This window comes from Xyrauchen texanus, chromosome 23 (assembly GCF_025860055.1).
Source record: "Xyrauchen texanus isolate HMW12.3.18 chromosome 23, RBS_HiC_50CHRs, whole genome shotgun sequence".
In the NCBI taxonomy this organism is placed as follows: Eukaryota; Metazoa; Chordata; class Actinopteri; order Cypriniformes; family Catostomidae; genus Xyrauchen; species Xyrauchen texanus.
The window spans coordinates 13,177,662-13,202,473 of NC_068298.1; the positions used below are offsets into that span (position 1 = coordinate 13,177,662).

General features: G+C 36.7%; 3 protein-coding genes across 3 annotated transcripts; 2 read left to right on the plus strand and 1 right to left on the minus strand.

The window, feature by feature from the left end:
* Positions 1–640: 640 nt before the first annotated feature.
* Positions 641–1,294, minus strand: LOC127617361 (neurogenin-1-like). Its single transcript, XM_052089367.1, has one exon. It carries the CDS (start codon positions 1,292–1,294, stop codon positions 641–643), a length of 654 nt encoding a protein of 217 aa, XP_051945327.1.
* A 7,015-nt stretch (positions 1,295–8,309) lies between these two features.
* On the plus strand, positions 8,310–13,075 carry LOC127617362 (DNA-directed RNA polymerase II subunit RPB7). The gene is made up of 8 exons (XM_052089368.1): positions 8,310–8,434; positions 8,858–8,967; positions 9,066–9,225; positions 11,590–11,640; positions 11,827–11,892; positions 11,994–12,065; positions 12,165–12,198; positions 12,566–13,075. The coding sequence occupies exons 1-8, from the start codon at positions 8,423–8,425 to the stop codon at positions 12,577–12,579; spliced, it is 519 nt and encodes a 172-aa protein (XP_051945328.1). The 5' UTR covers positions 8,310–8,422; the 3' UTR covers positions 12,580–13,075.
* A 1,326-nt stretch (positions 13,076–14,401) lies between these two features.
* On the plus strand, positions 14,402–24,096 carry LOC127617359 (elongation factor 1-gamma-like). The gene is made up of 10 exons (XM_052089365.1): positions 14,402–14,464; positions 15,271–15,429; positions 15,515–15,578; positions 15,660–15,802; positions 15,916–16,059; positions 17,337–17,466; positions 19,482–19,707; positions 21,901–22,073; positions 22,478–22,602; positions 23,795–24,096. The coding sequence occupies exons 1-10, from the start codon at positions 14,453–14,455 to the stop codon at positions 23,951–23,953; spliced, it is 1,335 nt and encodes a 444-aa protein (XP_051945325.1). The 5' UTR covers positions 14,402–14,452; the 3' UTR covers positions 23,954–24,096.
* The last annotated feature ends 716 nt before the right edge of the window (positions 24,097–24,812 follow it).

Here is a 24,812-nt window from a genome sequence, read left to right on the forward strand (position 1 = left end):
GTACAAACGTGTTTGCACCAGATTTATATTTGGAGGTAAATACATAATAAAATAAATCTCTTTATATACAATAAAAATACAATATCATACGAAAGCAACAGGTTGAATAAATTAAACAAAAAGAAAAAACAAGGAAAGTGTTGGGAAAGCAGTCGTGAGAGCTAGTTAACTGTAGTCTCTGGATGAGCCAGACAGAGGAGTTTTCTTCGGGTCAGGTCACATAATGCATAAGGCCAGATCTTTGTCTCGTGACGGCTTTTCAGTCCATTGTCACAGCGTTGAAACTGAATTTTCACGCTCGTTTTTCTGCTTTATCGCTCTACAAATTGTAATATTGACTTTTCACCTTGGACTGCAAAGGCAAATCTGTCTTCGTTTAAATTATAATTTTCTCAAAATGGGGTTAAGGTCATGCACAGAGGAATGCAACGCTCTGGAAAAAGTGCAAAGATATTTAAAAACAAATAACAAACCCGTCAATATCAACGTACAAAAAACATTCTCATTTGTGAACTGTAACAGTCGTTAAGGCAAACAGTGAATACCTAATATTGTCTCTGTGCTCTTGGTTCTAATAAAAAGTAGCTAACAGAAACGTCCTCTAAACTATAAAGACACGAGAATGTTTGAGTCTATCAAATTAATAGATGCCAGGCACGAAGTTGCGGTAGCCGTACACATCTCTTTGCAAATATCCAAAATCGTCCATAGCTGCTGGGCTGCCGGGATCTGAATTGCTATATGACGGAGATGAAGATGAGGAGGATGCACTGGATGCCCAAGAGTCGCTGCTCGGACTTGGTGTCTCTGCCACGCAGCTTAGTCCCGAGAGCAGCAGTGGCGTCACGTCTCGTGACTTGCTCTGCTTCTGGTCTGCGATCCGGATGGTCTCCGAAAGTGCCCAGATGTAGTTGTGAGCGAAGCGCAGAGTCTCGATTTTGGTAAGCTTCGTGTCGTCGGGAAAGGCGGGTAGTACGCTTCTCAGGACGTCCAATGCGTCGTTCAGGTTGTGCATTCTGTTCCTCTCGCGGTCGTTTGCCTTGATCCGGCGATTCTTCTTCACCACGTGCACTGTGGCTTCGTTCCTCGCGCGCCCCCTGCGCCTCTTCTTTTGCTGGAGCTCGGCGGTACCCTCCTGCAAGCTGTCGGCTGGAGATGCAGGTGGCTTTCCGCACGAGGATGCGGGGGACGACGTTTGCATGCTGCTGCGCGAGTCCTCATCGTCCGTGTGCGAGGAGTAATCGCAGCTTGAGCTGTCCATGTCGGAGTACAGAGTCTCCATTGCAGTGCACATTGTCGATAACCTGGAGAAATACATTCAATAAGTTAGGAATGTACTAAAGAACAGTCTTAGAATGGCATTCCACACTGAGAGAATGCAGGATAGAGCGAGTGCTGTGCTGCAAATACACACCTTATGAAAGGAGATGAAACTGGGTTTGAGATCTTGCAAGGCGACGAAGTCCTGCAGATACGTTTGTGTTGAAGTTTAAGGCACGCGTCTGTCTCGCTCTTACCCCTCAATAAGCTCGTGTGAGCCAGTGAGCTTGGCACACGACTGGCCTCAGATACCTTATATACCCTGGTGAGACAATTGACATACCCCCCTCGCTTTGGTATTTTTGTGAAGGATGAATGAATGGTTCGCATCAGGTCTGCCCCGTGCCGCACGACCATCTTATTAGCATAATTTATGCCCGTTGTTTGTTCGCCCTCTGAAGCGTGCCTGTAATCACCGCTGGCCAATCAGAGAGCGGGAGAGCTGCCCAGCCACGCGAGCAGAGCTGTTGCTAGCGGTCCAGCACGGACTATGCCCACTTTAAGTTAAACCTCTGGAGGAAATTGAAAAGATTCGAATTCATGAAGTGTCTAAAAACATAGAGCCTGGGGCTATAAGACAAGTTTCTCAAGTTTGCACATTTTTTAATAGTGCGCTCGTGACATCAATGCGCCAAAACAAGTGATCGCTCTCTGAAATGTTATTTTAAACGATAGTAGCCTACACAATGTTTTCATTTTGTCTGCAGCTCGATGTCAAATTATAAATTCAGTAGCAATATTCAGTCTGTACACACATATATAGACACATGCATGTAATGTAGGTCTACTATTATTATTTGCAGTCTTTCTTTTATTTCTATCTAAATGTTCACAATTAACTCATTTGTGGAATGCAAATGTTATATTTCCTGTGCTGGTGTCACAAAGTGACAAAACAGGCTCACATTCCACTTCATACCACATGCTGGCCTAAACACACATTCTGAGTTATTACAACTCAAAGGTGAAAGATGCAGTTCAATCAAGCTGCTCCACACTATGTGGGAGCAGTGTCTTAAGTTTTATTTAAAGACATCTTTATGAGACAGCCGTACAATTGTTCATTAATTATTCAATGTATTCAATTGGAAGCAACTCGCCCCTCTTTAGAAAAAAAATTGAAGGGGGCACTATTTAGAAATAGTTTGGGGAGAGACCCGCGGCGCCTTTCTCCTTGTGGTATTATGGTGATAGGGGCAAAATCATTTATAAATAATTACACAATGTTTAGAGTCTTCAGGCATGTATGATATATCAAAGCGATTATAAAGTGAATTGTTCCATTGTGCGCCTCTCCTCTCTCTTCTTTTCAGCTCTATACGGCTTGTCCCCCGTCCAAATTCTGCGCCTCTGAGCTTTTGTCACTCATTTTTCTCGGCCTGTGACACACCAATAGCATTATTCTTATTCAAATAGTCTCAGCGTGAACAAAAACACCCCGATCCTGAGACACGTTTGTGCTTTCGCATGAAGGGAAGCCCAAGTGGACCAGATGCATAATTTTAGAACCATCATCTAATATTGACATACAAATGTTGTGAACTTTTGAAACGTGCAACTGAGACCTTCGAGCTTTGTCTGAATAAATAATATTAGCTAAACACGTGTTCATTAGGTTATATCCTCTTTCTCTTCACGGTCTCGCAGTTACGTTTTTATTGAGAATGCATTGGGTTTTAAAGCCTCTCTCGTGCACTCTTTGGGGGTCCAGACTGGGGTGATGGGGATAGATCGATTTTACTATTACAACACCAACCTGTCAGTAATAACTTCAAAGAGGGGAAACAGCTTGAATGCCAATTTTGCTTCCAGTCAGAGCATTAGTGATCTTGCACTTATTGCTCTTATAAAGTCATAAAAAGGTTATTGTTTTACAATGTTACTTAACATTACTTATTTCCACAGAAGTGATGGATGGGTCAGGGTTTTTTTCCCCCAGAAAGGGGCGGTGGGGAGGAAGAAGGGTTTTGCCCACAGCTGAGAGGTGTTGTCAAGGAGATTTTGACAGGATTAGGCACAAGTGCACGAGACCTGATTGCATTTCAATAGCAGAAACACGTGAGAAAATGAAACAACTGAATTGCTTAAAGAGGATCTAATCTGGACCCAGAAACAATCACGCACACTGCACTTTAAAAACAAAAAGGAAAGCAATGCAACACGCGTGATTGAGAGTATGCCACGAATAAATTTTAAATACGATCTGAATTGAACTGATATATGCCAATACCCAGTGGTTGTTATTTCGTTAAAAAGAAAGGAATAATAAAAAAAAATAAAAATAATAAAAAAAGACAGTAGCAAGAAAACGCCAAAGATTTGCATGACAGGTGTGGAGAATCGTGTCTAAAACACACGCACAGTGAAAGGTGCATTCCTCTTGTTCGACTCGTGGCCTAATACTCCTGCCTTGGCTTGGCAAGTGACGTGTGAGGGACAGGACTCTCTCTGTTCTCAGTGAAATAGTCTTTTAATTTATTTTATATCTATTTATGCAATTCGTATTAAAATTCAATTTTGCATTCGTCCCAGCATTAATCCCCGGATATTAACGCGATTACTGTTCGCAAAAGATCTTTGAGTCAGAAAGTCTGATAGAAGTTTTCACATGGTAATCCCCGGAATAATCCTTTCCCCTGGCGTTGCAGCAGGATCGGGGCCAAAAGACCTTTTCTCCATGTTCAGAATTCAAGCAGGGCAGAATAGGGCCATTACTTTTGAATGATAATTAATTCCTTACTCCAGTGCTTCAATTGTACGGGATACCACACCCCAAATAAGAAAATCACCCCCACAACCACAAGAAGACATTAGAATAAGAGACTGAAAATAAATTCTTGGTTTACAATGTTTAAAGACAGCAGCAACTTTGCAACTGCCTTTTGAAATACTGTATAGTCTAAGAATTATTAATGCTTAAAAATAAAACTTTTACCAACTCAATGTTTATTAAATGTGTTTATCAGTTAATTCAAAATGTTTCTTTCTTTCTTTCTTTCTTTCTTTCTTTCTTTCTTTCTTTCTTTCTTTCTTTCTTTTTTAGTAACCATGTACATACAAATGTATTCAACTTTTTAACTGTATTTTGTTTACCAATACTAAATACAAATGCAATATTTGCATTATGGTAAGCATCTGTCAAGAATATAAATGTGAACATTAATGCTATTGTAATGTTAATAATATAAAGTTAACATTTTGATGTATTTATGTCCTACTATTTAAGTTACATTTACATGTATTACAAGCTATATTTAGTCAGTTAATGTAAAGTAAATGCATTAAATATATACAGATTACCATCTCACCTCTTTGTATCACCATTATTATTATTATTATTTTCATTATTATTTAGATTTGTTATTTAGACAGCTTCCATATCCACTATATTGAATTAGTGTCCTATCTCTAAAATGCACTCATATTAACTAAAAGTTAATTTCACATTTGTTACATTTAAATGAATAGATCTTATCGTTATATTAACAACTAATTAATAACTACTGAGATTTTAAAATCTTGTCTTATAACATATTTTTTAAATGTGGCTATTGAAACACAGCAATGACAATAGGGTTGATGAGGGTTGCAATTTGGTCAAATGCAGTTGTTTTTAAATGTGCGATATAATTATTTTTTTCATTGAATTGTAATACAGTATATACTTGTTTGCCAAATTTACCTGGAATTGATATTTGTATATTTACTCCAAGATTTCAGAACAGGTGCTATTATCAGAATGCAATGGAATCTCATTACATGCTATACGAATGTAAATTTTAGGCTCTCATTGTGAGTCAGACACATAATGTACCAGTTCGTGAACCTAGTACTATTAATCAGATGTCCAAGTCTAAATACAAACCCTACGGTGGGGCATTCACTTGTCTTCGTGTGTTTGTTCAAGTGCATAATTTACCTCTAGTTTACCCTGCATCAGTGCTAACAATGAGAGCTGTGTCTCTAAAGACTTTATATTTTAAAGTAACCAGGGCAACTATTTGGTAAAATGAGAAGAAGCTTTGCACAAGCTACATAACCGTTAAATGGGAGGAAGTATACAACGATTCTCTGACTAATGATAAGTTCATACACCTGACCTCACCAGACTGTTCTTTGCATTGGACTTTTTGTAAACTTACATTAATGGTTGTGCTACACTGCTTGCCTCAAGTTACTATTTTTGCATGTCTTGGTCTATCTGCCATTACATTCTTTTCTTTCTTTCTTTAGTTTTTACAACATATTGCAACAAATATTATTCAGTTTATGGAAGCCCATTTATTGATGAAAAATGTGTAAGAGTTGTCTATTTCTGTTTCTAGTATAGCATGTTCCCACTTGAATGACCTACTGAAACATAGGTTTTGGTGATGGCATCACTTGTAGATGTTTAAATCAGCCATATGGGTTTGAGTGCAATAACTTGAATCTAATGCCAACAATGGAGTAATTGAGAAGGGAAAGGGGTCTGAGCTTGACTCGACAAAGCTGCAAAAACTCCTTCTTTCACTCTAATGAAGCTGTTGTCTGGAGATTCTGTGTGGAGTTGGGAGGGTGGTGGTGGACGTGATTTGTCATACAATCTGAATCTTTAGGAGGGCTGGAGAAAGACCTCCTCTCCATATGTCTACTTATTTTGCATCTGAAAGCTACCTTTGGCAAGAACAGGGGGAGAGGGGGAAGGAAAGTAGTGAGCTGAAGCAGTAGAACAGGGGTTTCCTTCCCATCAGTTCTGAGAGCACTCAGATCAACACTAGAAAAAAAAGATGCAGAAGAGAAATATATTTGAAAACAATGCATTGGTTGAGACAAAACATTGGGCCTCAATCTTTTATTTATAGCACAATAAAAGGTGAATAAAAGACAAAGTAGGTTTTCTTACACATGTTTAGTTTCTTTAACATGATTGTGAAAGCACATGCCCAAACACATCAATCACAGAAATGAAAGAAAAATAAGAAAATACAAAATTTAATAAAAAAATAATTTGTTTAAAGTTATGCATTTAATGCATTTTTTTTTAAGAGACAAAATGTATCGAAAGTGTCACAAAAAGGGATTAAATTAAATACAGAGTGAGTTATTCTTTAAAACTAACAGGCTCGAGTGAAATATATAGTATCGAAAATATCTTAAAGGACAATGCTGTAACATTTCAAGTGCAATATTTAAAGTTTGTTAATTATATTCAAAGAGAGCATTTAAACATAAAACTCAAAAACTGAAACAGGGGTTTTAATGGAGCTGCCGTATAGCAATAGCCAAGCTCCTCACCCTCAGGCAAAGGGGGAATTTAAATACCTGGTTTTGATTAAGTGAAAGCCACTGTCAGCTTTAAATGAAAGCCATGAACTTGTGACTTAAGGACAACTGCAATCATTCTCTCTCCATTTTTAATATCAAGGTTAATGCTATAAGTGCCCGCTCTCTGCACGAATGTGCAGACAAAAAGTCTCCAAGGACCATCCTCAGTTTGGACTATGCATGATGCAAACCCCATCCACCATGCTCAGATATTTGTGGACATCTGCCCATGCTCATCAACATGCATGGCTTTAGTCCGAGGGTATCTGACCTGCCTGAGCAACAATGGTGAGACAGTCTGATCTATAGCACTCCACTGCATTTGCTTTTATATGCTTCTAAAAGAGATGCGCGCTATTGAAGCTACTAAACAGCAAAAAAAAAAAAAAAAAAAAAAAAAAAAAAAACGGAATGACCCCTTTCAGAGACAATTTGTTACATTTCCTCATATTGTTCCTTAATTGTCACAAAACATTTAGTGTAAGGGACCTCTAAAATACTTGATATATTTAATTGAAAATTATATGAACATTTTATTAGTGTAGTGTCTATGTGTTCATAATGTTAAAAATACAGAAATATTATTAGGCTATAATGTAATTGCGGAATTATATCATATCCATATTTTCAAGTCCTTTTTTTATTATAAATTCCCCTCCTGGCCCAGTGTGTGGCGATATGCATGAAGTCCAACTGAATCGGCTGAAACAAAAGAAGAAGAAAGTGAAAATAGAGATTTATAGTTAAAAAAAGGACTTAAATATAGATCTGTTTCTCACCCACACCTATCATATCACTTCTAATGACATTGATTTAACCATTGGAATCATCCGGATTACATTTATGCTGCCATTAAGACCTTTTGGAGTTTCAAAATTATGGTACCCATTAATTTGCATTGTGAGGACTTCTTCTTAGCAGAAGGTAGAAAGTCATACACATCATGGATGGCATAAGGGCAGTGGTGGCTCAGTGGTTGAGGCTCAGGGTTACTGACCAGAAGGTTGAGGGTTCAAGCCACAGCACCACCAAGATACCACTGTTGGGCCCTTGAGCAAGGCCCTTAACCCTATCTGCTCCAGGGGCGCTGTATCATGTCTGACCCCAGCTTAGCTGGGATATGTGAAAACTAATAAATTTCACTGTATATATGCAAAAAACTGTGTGTATAATGTGTGACCAAAATAAAGGATTCTATCCTAAATGATGAGAGAATTTCATTTTTTCATTCCATCATGAATCATTTCTCTTTACAACAAACCTTTAAACATTAGTTATAAAACTAAAATATACAACGACGATACTAAATGCGTGGTTTGAAACGGACTCTTTATACAACATTTTCATATCGAAGTCAGCTTAACACGCACACTATCGCCTTGTCCAAAAGAACATTTCAAAACTCCTACCTAGAGACACAGTGTTCTTTGGAATTATACTGACATCATGTGGTCGTATATCGTCAAGGTTATTGTTATTTTATTTTATTTTTTGTAAAATTAGTCTGAACACAGAATAAACTTGACTGAATTGTATGTTTCTTGTGATATTAAAACCTTATTATAACCAGTTCACCTTTTCATTATACGTATGTGCTTTGTAATGTAAAGCAGTTTGGCTGAAGCGTTTTTCCCCACAGGTCTCACGGAACTCTTAATTTGAAGTATGAGTCACCGGAAGAACTATTCTGTTGCTGGATTCGTAGTTTTGAAGATCGGCGCCTGAACACGCGAAAAACAATACACGCGGTTGTTTACTCAATTTTACATAGAATTAAGACACAGCACTTTAAGAAATGTTTTATCACGTAAGCTAGCCATTTTTATTGATATGTTGAAAATGAGCACATATCAGTAACGAGAACATTAAGACTTGTGCAGTGAGCTTCACCGTTGTTTTTGAGTTGTTTTGTCCCGGCTGTCTCAAAAGCTAATGAGCTGCTGGCTTAAACTCAATTTTTGGCCTCACTAGGTGTTTGAAATGGTTAATAGATAATGTGTTGATGTCGTAATTTGACATATTTAGTTAAATTGCGAACATTGGCAAGTTAAGTAGGCACTAGGCAGCTCTGCATAGTGTTGCTGAAGTATTTTTCATGTAATACATTTAAACAGATATTAGTTATATTTTGCGGGATTGGAAAACAGAACTCATAATCCCCACGTGACGTATGAATGTTCATCCCTATTTTCTGTATTTACTGATGGTTTTTCAATAATGAATACTCTAGATCTCTTTGGAGCATGAGATTCTCCTCCACCCAAGATATTTTGGACCAAACCTTTTAAACACGGTCAAACAGAAACTGTTCACAGAGGTGGAGGGAACTTGCACTGGAAAGTAAGTTAAATTTGAGCACACAGATCTGACTATTCTTCAATGTTATCCCATGTTGTAGGAATGTAATGCATGCATTATACCTCTGGTTTGTTTCACAGGTATGGCTTTGTTATCGCAGTAACCACAATCGATAATATTGGAGCTGGTGTTATACAGCCTGGCAGAGGTTTTGTCCTGTACCCTGTCAAATACAAAGCTATCGTATTCCGTCCCTTCAAGGGAGAGGTGGTGGATGCGGTTGTCACTCAGGTTAATAAAGTAAGAGTCCATGTTATCTTCTTTCAAAGCTGCTATTTTCATTCTAGATGTTTTTGAGAGTACTGAGAGTTCTTGTACATGGTTGAAGTCTTAATCTATTGCATCTGTTGTTGACAGAATACTTGCACAGTCAGTTACTACGTTTTCATCCAAGAAATTTATTTGGCGAAAAAAGGTGTAGCACATCAAAATGTTAACCAATATAGCTGTTGGAAATGTAAATTATCAATATTTTTCCATTTAATTGTAGCGGATAAACTCTATAACCTAGTGTCCATCCACTTTTTGCGCTATTTTGTTATCGACAATGTGAAAATGCGTAAAATTTTTTAGCAAAATTTGCCATCTTCTGCCTGTTTCCATTCAAATGGCCTTTTATCTATAAAAATGGTGTGCTTGGTGACGTCATGCCTTAAAACAAACACTTTGTTGCATAAGTTTTGGTTTATAGCAAAATAAATCTGCCCTTAAGCCCCCCCCGTCATTTTAATTTCACAAATAAATGCAATCAGAAGACGAGGAGTTGCCCTTCTGATAGGACAGCAATATTGGTCCTGATGTTGTACCTGTCGCAGGTTACCACCGGTTCTGACCCGAAAACGCATCGTCATGGACCTGTTCAAGCTGGCAACCTGCACCAAGTAGTCAGGGAAACTTTCAGTCTTTGTATAAGGACAGTCCATCGATGTATATATGCTGTGTGCACAGCTATTAAAGAAAAACTGATGCTGTGTAATATCAGGGATTACATATATGATTCATTCCTGATATTAAATTGGTTATTTTAAACAATCATCAATTAAAAGTATTGCCATCACAACTGCATTATGTCCTGCATATTTGTCCAGCAACTTTTAAAGACCAACTTAACTTGATTGTCATCTGAAATTAATTTTGGTGTCATAATGCATTTTACATTTTCTAAAGAAGCACATCAAATGCGATCTGAGGTTTAAAATATTTAAAAGTTTTTAAATGTTTAAAACTCATTTTCTGAAAGTGAACTCTGCATTGGACAAATAGTTCTGATAGTTTCTTGAAAAAAAGTGCAGAACATTCTGAGAATGTCATTCAGCTGACTTTTGTCTACAGAACAAGGTAAAGCTAATTTAAGTTTGTGTAAAGGCATATATAGGTCTAAAAAATATTTTTTTTTGGGTAATTTACTTTTTTTAATTGAATGCTTTTTTAATTTGGTAATTTATTTAATTTAATAAAGGGCATATTGCATGCATTTTTTCAAATGTATAAATACTAATTTTATAGATTTGGACTATATGCTCCAAAAAGCACATTTAAGTTTTTATCCTAGTATTGTGTATTTTTATTTTAAAACATCTTTGTGCACATCGTTGTTCTATTAACTTAAACTTGGAAGTTTATTAACTTAAAATAGGATGTAACTAATTGCCTCAAATTTTTTGAGTTCTGCTAACTTATTAGTCTCTACAGTGTATAAACTATCAGAACTATTTGTCCAATGTAGAGTTCATTTTCAGAAAACGACCTTTTGAACATTTTAATATTTTAAATCTAACCCTCTTTACCTCGGATCGCTTTTGCTGAGCTTCCATTTATACAAAATATAAATTGCATTGTGATGCTAAAAATTATTTTAGATGACAGTGAGGTTCAGTTGGTCTTTAAAAGTTGCTGGACAAATATGCAGGACATAATGCCTTGGCAATGCTTTAGATGATTGTTTAAATTAGCCTATTGAATATCAGGAATGTATCATATATCTAAAACCTTATATTACACCGCATCAATTTTTCTTTAATAGCTTTGCACAAAGTATAAACAGCTCGAACGGGGCCATGATGATTCGCTTTCGGTTCGGAACTGGTGGTAACCTGCGAAAAGTGCAACATCAGGACCAATATTACAGTCCAACAGAAGGGCAACTCCTCGTCTTCTGATTGCATTTATTTGTGAAATTAAAATGCCAGTAAGCTGTCTTATTTCAATACTCTCCCCATTTTACAAAGACTTTTTAGGGACATCTGGGAGGCGAAATGTACACAATCAGTGATATACACACATTTCTGTATGGAAAAGGCTTAAGGGCAGATTTATTTTGCGATAAACCAAAACTTGCAACAAAGTGTTTTTATAAGCATGATGTCATCACACACACTGTTTTTATTGATAAAGGCCGTTTGAATGGGAAAACAAAATTTGCAAACATATTTTTACTCATTTTCACTGTCGATAACAAAATAGCACGAAAAGTGGATGGAAACTAGGTTAGTGATAGTTGGTAAAATGTTGACAACTAAGTTTTCATGCTGTTCAATAAAAGCTGTTGATAATTTTTTTTATGTATTGTTTTTTATTTTTTATATATATATATGCTTTTTCCAGGTTGGACTATTTACTGAAATTGGCCCAATGTCCTGTTTCATTTCTCGACATGTAAGTCTTCCCATGAGAATTTGTTTTGATAGTAATTGTCAAAAGTATATAATTGTTTAGTGCTACCAAGCTCAATACTTAATTTTATTTACAACATATTTGATATTTTAAAGGCTTATTTGTAGAATCATAGCTAATTGTTAAATTGTCCAAGCATTTTTTTATGTCTGTTATTTCTGAATCTAGTCCATTCCCTCTGAGATGGAGTTTGACCCAAACTCAAATCCTCCCTGCTATAAAACGGTTGATGAGGTAAGATTCATTAAAATTGCCTTAAAAGTTTAAGCTAAGGGAATTTTATACAAATCTGGTACATACACAAATGTGGATAATTTGGTTTGTTTCTTCAACAGGACATTGTGATCCAACAAGATGATGAAATACGACTAAAGATTGTGGGAACTCGAGTGGATAAGAATGATATTGTAAACCTCTGTCCCTTTTTCTTTCAAATGCTGAATATTCTTTTATTGTTCATAATAGTTTTTAATAGTTAAAATTCTTAATTTACTCCTTTATTTTAGTTTGCCATTGGATCGCTTATGGATGACTACCTGGGTAGGTATTTCTTGTTACAAAAAGTGTATTCTGTCAGCTGTTTTTATAGTTTGTGGCTTGCTATTTGATGTGTCATAACTTTTACAGAGTTTTACAGTTCATACACTTGTCCCTATAATTATTAAACTGGTTTTCAGTCCCACCCCCGCCCCCCCAAAAAAGCATAATGTCAGCCATAAGATAATATTTATTAAACTATAGCAATTATTTTTTCATTATTACACATTTAGACTTAGGCCTTTAAACTAAGTGTCAAATATGGCAGTTTTGTAAAATTTTGAGAGAAAAAAAATGTCTACTTTGATTGCTAATGTATATTTGCTAATACTATCCAAATATTGTCTGTAATTTTCTCTTGTCATTTCAGGTCTTGTCAGCTGATTCTCCTGCCAAGGATATGGAAAATATGAACGCTGTGGTGATGCATCATAGTTGTTTATGTATATACTATAATTATTTTCCCCTGAAGTGATGTAAATCTTTTTTTTTCTTCTATATTATCAACTTTTATCCCCTCATGTATCTCCAGTTGTCCCACGGGAACATGTCACTTGTGGAAAAGATTCAGATAGAATGTGAACTATATGTAGGTCAGCAGTGGCTTAACATGTGTGGAGACTGTTAAAAATAAACTGTTTAAGAGTGAGGCAGCAAAGAAAGCTGCACGTGTCAGTAGCGCTTTCAATTATTGAAAGATCCTGTTAGCAAAACCACAAGACAAGGATGTTTTTGATGGACAATATAATCATTCAACACATTGCTTTTAGAGCAATCAATATCCTTACTATATTAGATAGTTTTTAAAATGCTTTTGTAAACTTCAATAAATATATTTTTTTTGTATTTCACTTCAGTAATACAGTACTCACAAAATGTTGATTAGATGTCTCCCTGTTTAATTAATGATTGTTTATTACTAGATACCTTTGTAAAAAGGTTTTAGCAAAGTATTTTGATAACATGCTTTAACTAGAATACATTTGAATGTCGCATAAACAAAATCAATCGTATTGTGGTCAGAAAAGTTGGTCTATATTCAACATTTTTCAGTCTTGTATGAACCAGCTTTTGGGCTCATCATGACCTCAATTTTCCATTAATTTCAAATACTAAAGACATACTAGTTTGGAATACAGTATTTAAAATGATTACTAAACAAATAAAATGAATAAATATTAATTAAAAATAAGGTGTTTTACTTGTACAAATGCATATGAAGCCTTTGGAAACAAAACTTAAGGCTAAAGGCAGTTGTGCCCCCCCACACACAAATAAGAATTTTATTTGAATATCATAAACAACCTCAGTGGAATTTCATAGTACAGAAAACAGCCAACCTGTGGTAGATAGCTCTACACAATACAAAAACTGTAAAGATAAAAGAAATCCAAGAACATGGGTCATCTCCAATACAACTAAAGTTCTATTTTACGAAAATCATATGACGTCCCTAGATAGCACATGTACATCTTTGAGATGTCTATTTGAGATCTTCATCTATTGAGAGTCACAATCTAATTATTTACATCTGATAAACATCTAAAAAGGTGAGATGTCTTAATGAAATCCTGAGCATATGACTTCAACACAAATCAAACAGACAACTGGGTGAAGTATGTGTGCAGTCAGGGTCAGTTGTTTTTTCTTATAAATATTATAGAGCAAAGGTGAATGTGAGATAAAAACATTTATAAATGAAGTGTTCTGTCCAAATAGCATTATTAGTAACCAAGAATTGTAATAAACATTGATCTTTATTAATAATACCTTATTCAATATCTTCAAGATATTGTGAGATTTGGAAGTATCTGTAACCACATCTTTTTCTATTAAAACGTGCTGTGCTCTTGACACCTGTACAACAACAAAAAAATATATTCTGTAATTCTTTATCCACAGTTACTGTGGAAGCAATTAGCAAATTTATATTAATACATACAGCTCTGGCAAAAAAATAAGAGACCACTGCAAAATTATCCTTTTCTCTGAATTTACTATGGGTATGTGTTTGAGTAAAATTTTATTTTATAAAGTACTGACAACATTTCTCCAAAATTCCAAATAAAAATATTGTCATATATGACAATTATTGTTAGAGCATTTATTTGCAGAAAATGACAACTGGTCAAAATAAAAAAAAGATGCAGTGACACATTCAACAATAACACGCCCTTATTACGTATTATTTCTGCGACATAATTGGCCTATACGTCAGCGCTGCGCAGCGTTGTTCCTCCTTTCTCTCGTCCTGAAGATGGCGGCAGGGGTGAGTTAGAAAACCCTTACACCCCTTGTTTCTGCACATCTCCATCCTCAATCGTGCTTGAATCACTCCAATCCTTATGTCTTTAAACCTTTTAGCCATACCGCTATGTTTTACTACCTCTTTTAAGGTTTTTGAAGTGATTATTTATTTTGTAAATACTCCCTACACCCGTTTAAAAGATGGTTGGAGTGTGGAAAGGCTAGAGCACAGCGTAGCGCCCAGTTGTGCCACGTTTCTCAATTCGATTTGCATACTTATTTCCTTTTCGCTCTTTTATGTTATTTTTTTACATTTTGCAGATGCCATAATGGCATGACACGCGTAGTTGCACTTTTATTTAATGAAAGTGAAGGGCATATGTTTGCCGATAGGGTGATGTGGCAATAAAAGGTGGGACAGAAACATACAGAGTTGGGTAGATGCAGTCATTGGTATTAAACATTCTCCGTTGTGGTTGATTTCAAACATTTAGATAAGATTTATTCTCAAGAGGATTAAAAAAAAAATGGCACATAATGTGCTCCAAATATATACATGTTCAACCTCATCCAGCCTTTTGATTATGCTAAATCTGCTTTTGTTTAAATACATCTGCAACGTTGTTAGTCTGTGAGCTTATTTAGTGAGTAATGAATTCACTGTCAGCGGTGTCTACCTCTGGGAAAGTGCTGTGTATTATACCTTGTGTTAAATGTAACACTATTCCTTATGACTGTGTTGGCACAGAGTTTCTCCTTTGGTGAGAGAATGACAAAATAAGCAGCATCAATTACAGTGATATGAAATTATATCTTCTCTTTCTGCAGACACTCTACACATACCCAGAGAACTGGAGGGCCTTTAAGGCTCAGATTGCTGGCCAGTACAGTGGGGCTCGACTGAAGATTGCGAGCACCCCCCCTGCCTTCAGCTTTGGGCAGACGAACCGATCCCCTGCTTTCTTGAACAACTTTCCGTTGGGCAAGGTCAGTTTATCAAGTTCCATTCTCTGCATATATACTTTATGTTCTTCATGTAGAATAGTCATAAACACTGGTCTTGTCTCTTTAGATTCCTGCTTTCCAGGGTGATGATGGCTTCTGTCTGTTTGAGAGCAATGCCATTGCTCACTATTGTAAGTAAGGATGTTGATGTTGCTGATGTGTTTGACTTTACATAGGGAGTAATTATTAATACCAGTGTGTTCTTCTGACAGTGAGCAATGATGTGCTTCGTGGCAGCACTCCCCAGGCCAGTGCCCAGGTGCTGCAGTGGGTCAACTTTGCTGACTCCGAGATCGTCCCTCCAGCTAGTGCCTGGGTTTTCCCTACCTTGGGTATCATGCAGTTCAACAAACAGGTTAGTTTAGCACATTGTTAATTTAAATATAAATTTTAATGGTTTTTAATGTATCAATGGGTAGTGCCTTTTCATTGAGTGGTCTGTAATATGGTATCGTGTCTTGGATGTAGGCCACAGAACAGGCCAAGGAAGAGGTGAAACGAGTCCTTGCCATCCTGAATCAGCACTTAAACACTCACACTTTCCTAGTTGGGGAGAGAGTCAGTCTGGCTGACATCACTGTTGTCTGCTCTCTGCTCTGGCTGTACAAACAGGTGAGTCTGCACTGTATCTCTTGAAAAGCTGTGCTGTAATTAAGTCGAAGGAAGGCAGGTGCAATGTACTCTGATTTTCGAATGTGAGCTTTATTAACATAATCGCCGGCCAGACAAAGGAAGATGAAGCATGCTTTAGTGTCTGCTAGCTGGAGGATTTAATCACTTCTCCATTGGGTCTCCCTGCTGAGTTAATGGTTCAGCAATGGAAAAGCACATCAAAACTGTTAGATAAAAAGTTGGGGTCTTGTTTTCTCGTCAAGTCACCAAAGAGCTTCTTTCACTGAAGAACTCGCAAGATGTCAAGTTGATCTGAACGTTTCCTCTGCATTAACATTGCGCTATATTTCATCACAAACGCTGATTGAAATCCATAGTGATTCTATCAAGTATTTTTCCATGCTGAAAAATGACCAATGAAATCAGAAAGTGGTGGCACAACTGTTTGTTTTTATAGAATGCAAGTTCTTTACTCCCTGAAAGCTGCATATGGACATACTGTACATGTTCTATGGCAAGCTTCAAGGGGATAAATACAGAATCGCACACTTTCACAAGGTAAAACTACTCCATGAATCACATCCTAAATCGCTCTTTTACAGTTGTTTATGCTCATACGGTACTTAAGTTATTTCAACAAGCTCCATGTTGCAAAGAATCAGAAAGTTACAGTGAGTTTGTCTGTCACCACTCCATTTTGTATCAGCACATTTGTCGTACCTCCACCTGAAGATATTGAGATCTCCGCAAAACAGTTGTCAATTGTGGAAAAGTGGAGTGGTGGTGTAGTGGACTAAAGCACATAACTGTTAATCAGAAGGTCGCTGGTTCGATCCCCACGGCCACCACCATTGTATCCTTGAGCAAGGCATTTAACTCCAGGTTCCTCCGGGGGGATTGTCCCTGTAATAAGTGCACTGTAATTTGCTCTGGATAAAAGCGTCTGCCAAATGCATAAATGTAATTGTGACACCCTCCCCCGTCGAAATAGTTGTGTGGATTCTGCTAGTGTGACGCCGGCTTTACTGAACCATTCTAATCAGACCTGAAGCCCAGGGAATTTAAATATTTTTGTAATTAGAAGGGTTGTTTTAAAATGAATTTGAATGGAAAGTCCACAGCATTTGAACATGTTCATTACAAGCACCAGTAAAAAGTTATACATTTCTTTTTTCAGATGCTTTGTGGGTGTTTATGCATCTTATGCAAGTTGCTTGTTATCCTTGCCTGCTGAATCTTTGTTATGGTTGTTAAAATCACAAATTTAACATTTTTAGGTTCTTGAGCCTTCTTTTCGTCAACCGTACCCCAATGTCACACGTTGGTTTGTGACCTGTGTCAACCAACCTCAGTTCAAGGCGGTTTTGGGAGAGGTCAAGCTCTGTGAGAAAATGGCTCAGTTTGATGGTAAGAATAAATGCTGTATGTTCACTACTCTCTATCAAAGTATGGTCAAATTAAGGGATGTGATAAAACAGGCGATACAGCCAGAAGAGATGTGAACCTCATCCGTATCTGTATATTAGGGCTGCACAATATATTGTTTCAGCATCGACATCGCGATGTGCGCATCCGCAATAGTCACATGTAGTAAGATAAACATAGTCGACAATATTTTTTTTTCCAATAGTAAAAGTAGCATTATATCTGTCTGATATTACGTAATTTACTCCGATTTATGGGTTCATAGATACAGTTTATTATAATGAAGAAAAAAAAATCACAGATTCAGTAACATTTCACTTTGCGAAAGACATGAATTAACACGTTTACCAAAGAGGGTTATAAAAACATGATCCGGTCGCTTGACAAGCGGTATGTAATAAAATCACGCAACAATTTTTTACTTTATTTCTTTTAGAAACATTTTATTTTTGTTGTATTTTTGTAAACCACTCACGGTTGGTGTATAGGTGCACTTTTTTTCCCCAAAGTGTTTAATTTGAAAGATATTTATTGTTTACGTTTCTTAAAAAAAAAAAAAAGAGGTTTGTAATCTAATGTGTAATATAGTAAAATGTTAAACTACTTATTTTGTCATTCACATTAATGCCCTATTGTGATAATGAAACTTCCTTTGTGTAATGCTCTGTTTTAACATGGTTGGAGTAGAGATAAAGCCTTTTACTAGGCGTGTAATCTCCTGGATCCCTTCTAGACACCACACTTCATTCACAAATGAGCCCCTTTATTTTAGGTTAAGCAACATGCATTATTAATATTATAACATGTTAGATCATTGACTTTAGGGTGAATTGATATTGTATTACATGAATACAATGGAACCATGGTGAATTAAACAGTGTATTAATTATTATAATAAAATAAACTACCCAAAATAAGTCAAAGTAAAAAGTTTATTTTCCATGAAGATGCCGTTCCCTACAAAATCACCCCAATCATTCTAGAATAATTATTCTCAAATAGAGCCATTCATGTCATCTGGCGAAGTCATCCTGTATTTTTTCATATCTCAATATATATTGCAGAAAAACAAAATATCACAATGTCAGTTTTTTCCAATATTGTGCAGCCCTACTGTATATCAATGTTTAGGGAACAATGTTTGACTAACAGATCAACATAAAATATGGTAAATGTCAAAGACAAAATATATTATTTATTTGGTAAAAATACTGAAAGGGACCTCACAGTAGGGGATTTGGAGCTTTTATTGAAATTGAGACAAGTAATTGGAATTTCAGGTAGATATTTGACAGAGGGAACCTGATTTCCAGAAAATATATGATTGGTTGAGAAACCAATTCTAAATCTTAATGCCTTATTTGAAAAACCGAGGCTGTTCTTGTTGGCTTAGTAAACCTTAAAAACAGATATTTAAATTGCCTGTGCAAAGCAAAGTGTGATTGGATTGCTTTTATGGCCTTAAGGATTTTTTCCTATTGTCTCATTTATATGAGGCTGCTGAAGCCTGTATGTGTCACATGCTAAATGGACCTGAGCCATTGCATTGTTGTGCATTTCTAAACTGGCACTCATTCATATCCTGGAGTTATTTTAAATGGTGATGATCCAAACATCAAGATCAAGTGCGTAGTAATGGCATGAAGTTCTTTGGGTTAGAGATCGTAGAGCATATAAACTCCCTCAATGCCGAAGACAAAACACATTAAATACACCAACAATTGAAGGCAGCATAGTAATGCTCAGATAATGTGTCCTATACTACTACAAATAACTGTTCAAAATATTCAGTTGGAGTGCAGCTCTGAACAATTCTTAGCATTTGAGAATAATGATAAAATATTGAGTTTTATTGGTTCTTAGAATTATTCAGTATGTTTTTACATTGTTCTAGTGTTTATTTTTGCCATCTAAGCTTTACAGTGTATCTCACTTTTGCATCACTTGCACATAATGTACAAGTCAGTTTGCTTTACCTAAGATTGTCATTTGTCTAGCTAAGAAGTTTTCTGAGATGCAGCCCAAGAAGGAGACTCCAGCCAAAAAGGAGAAGGGAGGTAAGGAGGGAGGCAAGCAGCAGCAACCGCAGCAGCAGCAGGAGAAAAAAGAAAAGAAAAAGGAAGAAAAGAAAGCCACCCCTGCTGAGGAGGAGATGGACGAATGTGATGCTGCATTGGCAGCTGAGCCAAAAACCAAGGACCCATATGCTCACCTTCCAAAGAGGTACTTAAATCACCTCCACTATTGTTAGTGGTGCGCCGATCAGGAAATTTTACACTGTGCTTGGCCGATACAGAGCTGATCAATGATATTTATTTTCAAAGTGCCCCCTGCCACACGTGTACAAGTTGGATGCCCCACACTGTAAATTGACACAATTTACATTGTAAAATGCTAATTTTTATTTGAATTGAAAACCGGTCAACGCCTTTAGAGCATCACACACAATATTTTATATATATACTGTGTGTGTACACTACAAGCTCCAAAACTGCTGTTCTGAGATCATTAGTATCTGATTTGTTCACCATCTTTGGAGTTTGTTGCAACACAAACCATGAATTGCATGAAGATGCTGTGCTATTATTGAAGGTTAAATGGTTATTGCTTTTATTAGTGGTATTGTGATTGCTGTAATTGGGGTTCTCAAAAAATAGCAATGAGTGAGTCATAAGAGATTGAGAACTCGCATGTTGGAGAGAGTGAGCGGTTTACATGCACACCCAACACTCAAAGACCCAAAAATCAAGGAAAACTTTTAACATGAAATTTAAATAATAGTTATTCTCTGCTTTTGGCATCAAACTGGGGAAGAAGCATGTGCACAACACTTGCGAAAATTGCATAAGCTGGTAAGAAGTCCGGGAAAGGCGTTTACATGCAAAATGCAAAAATAGACCTATATCGATTGTAGGGCTGTGAACTGGGCAGATAAACTAAGTTTGAATTTTTACCATATATATTTAAAAGAAAAAATATCTAATATTTGAATTTTAAAGTAGGCGTGTTTTTATTTTTTATTGACGTTTTTTCCTTTGTCCACAAGACGGTGCATTAATACATAAACCTTACAGCACCGTTATATTACTGCCAATAACACTCATGGCTGTTAAAAAAAGGGCATTCTATTTTCAACTAATGTGCATTAAATTAAGTTTTATCTGGTCCGTATTTTCAATTGTTAAGTAAAAGACGGGGGATGCTTCAATAGACTGTTCACATTCTGTTACACTTACTGATGCCACCATATACTAACTCTGACACAAACTTCATAATAACGGTAAAATGCCACATTGTTTTTTATTTATTACTGTGAATGTAGGGTAGCAATATTCCCAGATAGTAGTGGTATTTGACTCTGTGATGAAGCGGCTCAGACTATGAGCCCAGGCAAAGGGCTGTTCAAACTGACGGAACACAACAGAATGGAACAGAATGCAAGGATCTCGAAACAGACACATTTCCAAGTTGAACCTTTCCTGACAGATCATTTAAAAAGATGAATTGCCCAATCTGAGAAACGCTTAAGAGAGCAAACCCAAAAGCCAAAGACCTTCACCAACTGTAAGGGGCTGTTCACACCAAACGCTTTTGCAACCATTTGTTATTGTATGTAAACGCGTGCTAGACGAACTTCTTTGTTTTGCTTTGTTTATTCAGTGTCTTCTGCAGGAGCGCAGTTGTTTAGATGCTGTGTCTAATTAAAAATTCATTTTAAAAGCATCTCGAGATGCCTGATTTCTTTTAAACTGTATTTGTTGCACTGTGTCTAGCCTTGTTTTAATGCAAGAATGCGAATGGGATATTCACATTTTAAATTGACAGTCCTAGTTATTTTTGTTTATTCTTGGGCCATTTATGACCTTGCACTGAAAAAGCGGTTTAATGCGTTTACATGACCACACACATCGGTTTATTAAGAATAATCTGTTTACTAAACGTTCCTTTAAATGCACTCCATGACACTAAGAGCATGCATAATTGCGTCTCTGACTCCACACACTGTCTGAACGCACGTACTCAGAATTGTATTCACATCTTTCTTTAATTCGTTTTTACATCCATTTGCATTATCTTTGTCCTCTCCGTCTCTAACTGTACATCAAGTGACTTATTTGTCTGAATTACCGCATGTATGGTAACTAATAGAATTGCCAATAATTCACCCTCCATTAGGTGCACTGTCATTCTTCGAGGGCTGAGTTAGTGCTTATTCATTAGAGTAGCAGTATGTGGTTGTGTGTTTGCTGCAATTAAAAGATTGGCCCTGAATCCTAGGCATGATTGCTGAGCACAGATATTAGACTAAGATTGGCTGCTCGATCGGTGCATCCCTAAATGTTAGCAAGACTACCTGTAAAGAAATTGATTCTGTTCAGAACTCTCATAAGTGTTTCTCTGTCCTCTTGCCACCAGTTCCTTTGTCATGGATGAATTTAAGAGGAAGTACTCTAACGAGGACACCCTGACCGTGGCCTTGCCTTACTTCTGGGAGCACTTTGATCGTGAGGGCTTCTCAATCTGGTATGCAGAGTACCGCTTCCCTGAAGAGCTGACCATGGCCTTCATGAGCTGTAATCTTATCACAGGTACGGTCAGGTCATACTGTCATTAGTCTCTTGTTTGAAGTTTCAAAATTATTAATCATTAGGATCCTTTATTTTGGTCACACTATACACACAGTTTTTTGCCTATATACAGTGAAATGTATTAGTTTTCACCTATCCCAGCTAAGCTGGAGTCAGAGTGCAGGGTCAGCCATGATATGGCGCCCCTGGAGCAGATAGGGTTAAGGGCCCAACAGTGGCATCTTGGTGGTGCTGGGGCTTCAACCCCGACCTTCTGGTCAGTAACTCAGAGCCTCAACCACTGAGCCACATGCCAACACTACTTGGTGATCTTGGTTTATTCAGTTTAATGCAACAACTTGTGCAAGATTTGAACAGCTTCTAGTTTGTGGCTTCTACAAGTATTCTCATGATCTTCTCCGCAGGAATGTTCCAGCGACTCGACAAGCTGCGTAAGAATGCATTTGCCAGTGCCATCCTCTTCGGTGCAAACAACGACAGTTCCATCTCTGGGATCTGGGTCTTTAGAGGCCAGGACCTTGCTTTTACTGTGAGTGATTTACATGTTCCCCAGCCTGTTATGTTCCCTGTTGAAAGTGTATTTTATAGTTTGGCTTGGTGTTAAGCACCTTTATGATGCAAGACAAATGGCCTCTTAAGAAGTTCACTACAAAACTGGAATAATTATATGGTTTGTTGCTGTAATCGGATAGATTTGTTTTTTCTTCTGATATGTTGCATAGTTGTTGATGTTGAAATTAAACATCAATGAAAAAAATTGTGCAATGAAGTGCATTTCTCAAATGTCATCTGCGTTTACAGCCGTTTTAATGGCATTTATAGCTTTATCCATGTTTGCTAGTTTATCAATTTTCTGTTACTTGTTCTTTTATAGAGAATGTTGGTGTGCTCATCAGTTCTATATCCAGCTAGTTGGATTAAAATAGTCTGACATGGCATTTGTTTCAAGAATGTTGTAAAATACTTTGACTTGTCTAGATTAACCTTTAAAATCCACCAGACAGATTGTGTTTTCATTTCAAGGCACATGGAAAAGTTACTGTAAACTTGATTCATACAGCATATTGGCACCAAGCATTGAATAAAAGCAACATCAACATTGAATTTTGGCCAATTCAGACCAATAACCAAACAACCTTTCCATTTCAACACTGCTATAATGATGAATGTTGTTTCTACTGGTGAATTGGAACCAGCTTATCACAGAGGCATGTCTTCTATACAAACTTGTGACAAGATTACATCAAGGATTAATCTAGGATGCACCATACACCAAATTTGATTAGTTTCTTTTGATTTGCTTGTCCATTCATAAGTAAAATGGCTTTTTCACTATCCATTTTAATCAGATACAACTGTTTATAAAAACGGTGTGAAAGCAGGTGTGAGATATATATTTTGATACAGGTAATTGACTATTCTTGATATTAAGTTGATTATTCAAATAGTTTTTGTTTATACTTACCAGCATTGTGTATCAAAATGTGATTTTCATTAGCAACACATGAACGTGTGTGAAATTATTTTCTGGGGAATACCCAACCCATCCACAAAAATTTGAAGTGAAAGAATTGGATGGTACCTAATATTCTGACCCAGTATTACAGGTTTGGAGGTCAATAAATACAATTTGATTTAGTTGATTTAAATGTGAAAATTTAAATTTTTGTTTTTTTTGTGTGTAAAAGCTGAAATTGTATGTTTTTCTAATTTCTCCTTAGCTGAGTGAGGATTGGCAGATCGACTATGAGTCATACACTTGGCGCAAGTTGGACGTGGACAGCGAGGAGTGCAAGACCATGGTGAAGGAATACTTTGCATGGGAGGGTGATTTCAAACATGTAGGAAAACCTTTCAACCAGGGCAAGATTTTCAAGTGAAAACGGATCTGATCCCCAGTATTTATCAACGTCAGAATCAATGGACATGAAACCTGTTTGAGAATTCCATGTACAAGTTTGTGTGCTGTGGTGGATGGAAGATTTAAGTTGAGAAAAAATAAAATCATTTTTTCACAATCCCACTTTGGATGTGTTCTTCAGTTTAAAGGGGTTTTAGAGGACCTTAATCATTTAAGTGACGCTTCTAAATGCATCTTGCCCATTAGTTCTGGGAGGCTAATGGAAGTTTGCGTCAGTGGGGAAAAACCACTGCAAGTTTTAGGTGTGGCCTGAAAAAAATGGGTTTCATATTCATTAATATGTTGTAAAATGTTAACAGTTTGTGATGTTCTGGGAAGTTATCTAGCTTTGGATAAGGTATAAAGTATAACATTTGCTTTTCATTAGGTGGTGCTGGCTTTAATGTTCCCACAAATTATTTCACCAAAAAAAAACAAAGTGTTTGCTTAAGGATGTCATAGGATCTGAGATTGACAAAGCAAAAATTATCAATTGGTCCTTAAATCTGGAAATCATTGCAACTCCAGGATCAAAATGGTGGCTCAGCCATTTAATTAATGGAATGTTTGATTATTGTAACATTTGACAAACATAATAAACCCAAGAAGTCCACCAGAGGGAGGCAAAGGTCACATCCAATGGCTGTGTTTGAAGTTTGCTCCAAAATGTGCCCTAATTCCTTTGAAATGAAGCCTGTGTGTTAATAGATTTATATACAGGTCCTTCTCCAAAAATTAGCATATTGTGATAGTTAATTATTTTCCATAATGTAATGATAAAAATTAAACTTTCATATATTTTAGATTCATTGCACACCAACTGAAATATTTCAGGTCTT

Excerpts from the sequence above, each read along its gene's own strand:
- LOC127617361 (XM_052089367.1), bottom strand. The coding sequence starts at position 1,294 with ATGTGCACTGCAATGGAGACTCTGTACTCCGACATGGACAGCTCAAGC.
- LOC127617362 (XM_052089368.1), top strand. Across the intron at positions 8,968-9,065 it reads GAGGGAACTTGCACTGGAAA|GTATGGCTTTGTTATCGCAG; the intron begins GTAAGTTAAATT and ends TTTGTTTCACAG. Across the intron at positions 11,893-11,993 it reads GCTATAAAACGGTTGATGAG|GACATTGTGATCCAACAAGA; the intron begins GTAAGATTCATT and ends TTTCTTCAACAG.
- LOC127617359 (XM_052089365.1), top strand. Across the intron at positions 16,060-17,336 it reads TGCTCTGGCTGTACAAACAG|GTTCTTGAGCCTTCTTTTCG; the intron begins GTGAGTCTGCAC and ends TAACATTTTTAG. Across the intron at positions 22,074-22,477 it reads GAGCTGTAATCTTATCACAG|GAATGTTCCAGCGACTCGAC; the intron begins GTACGGTCAGGT and ends TCTTCTCCGCAG.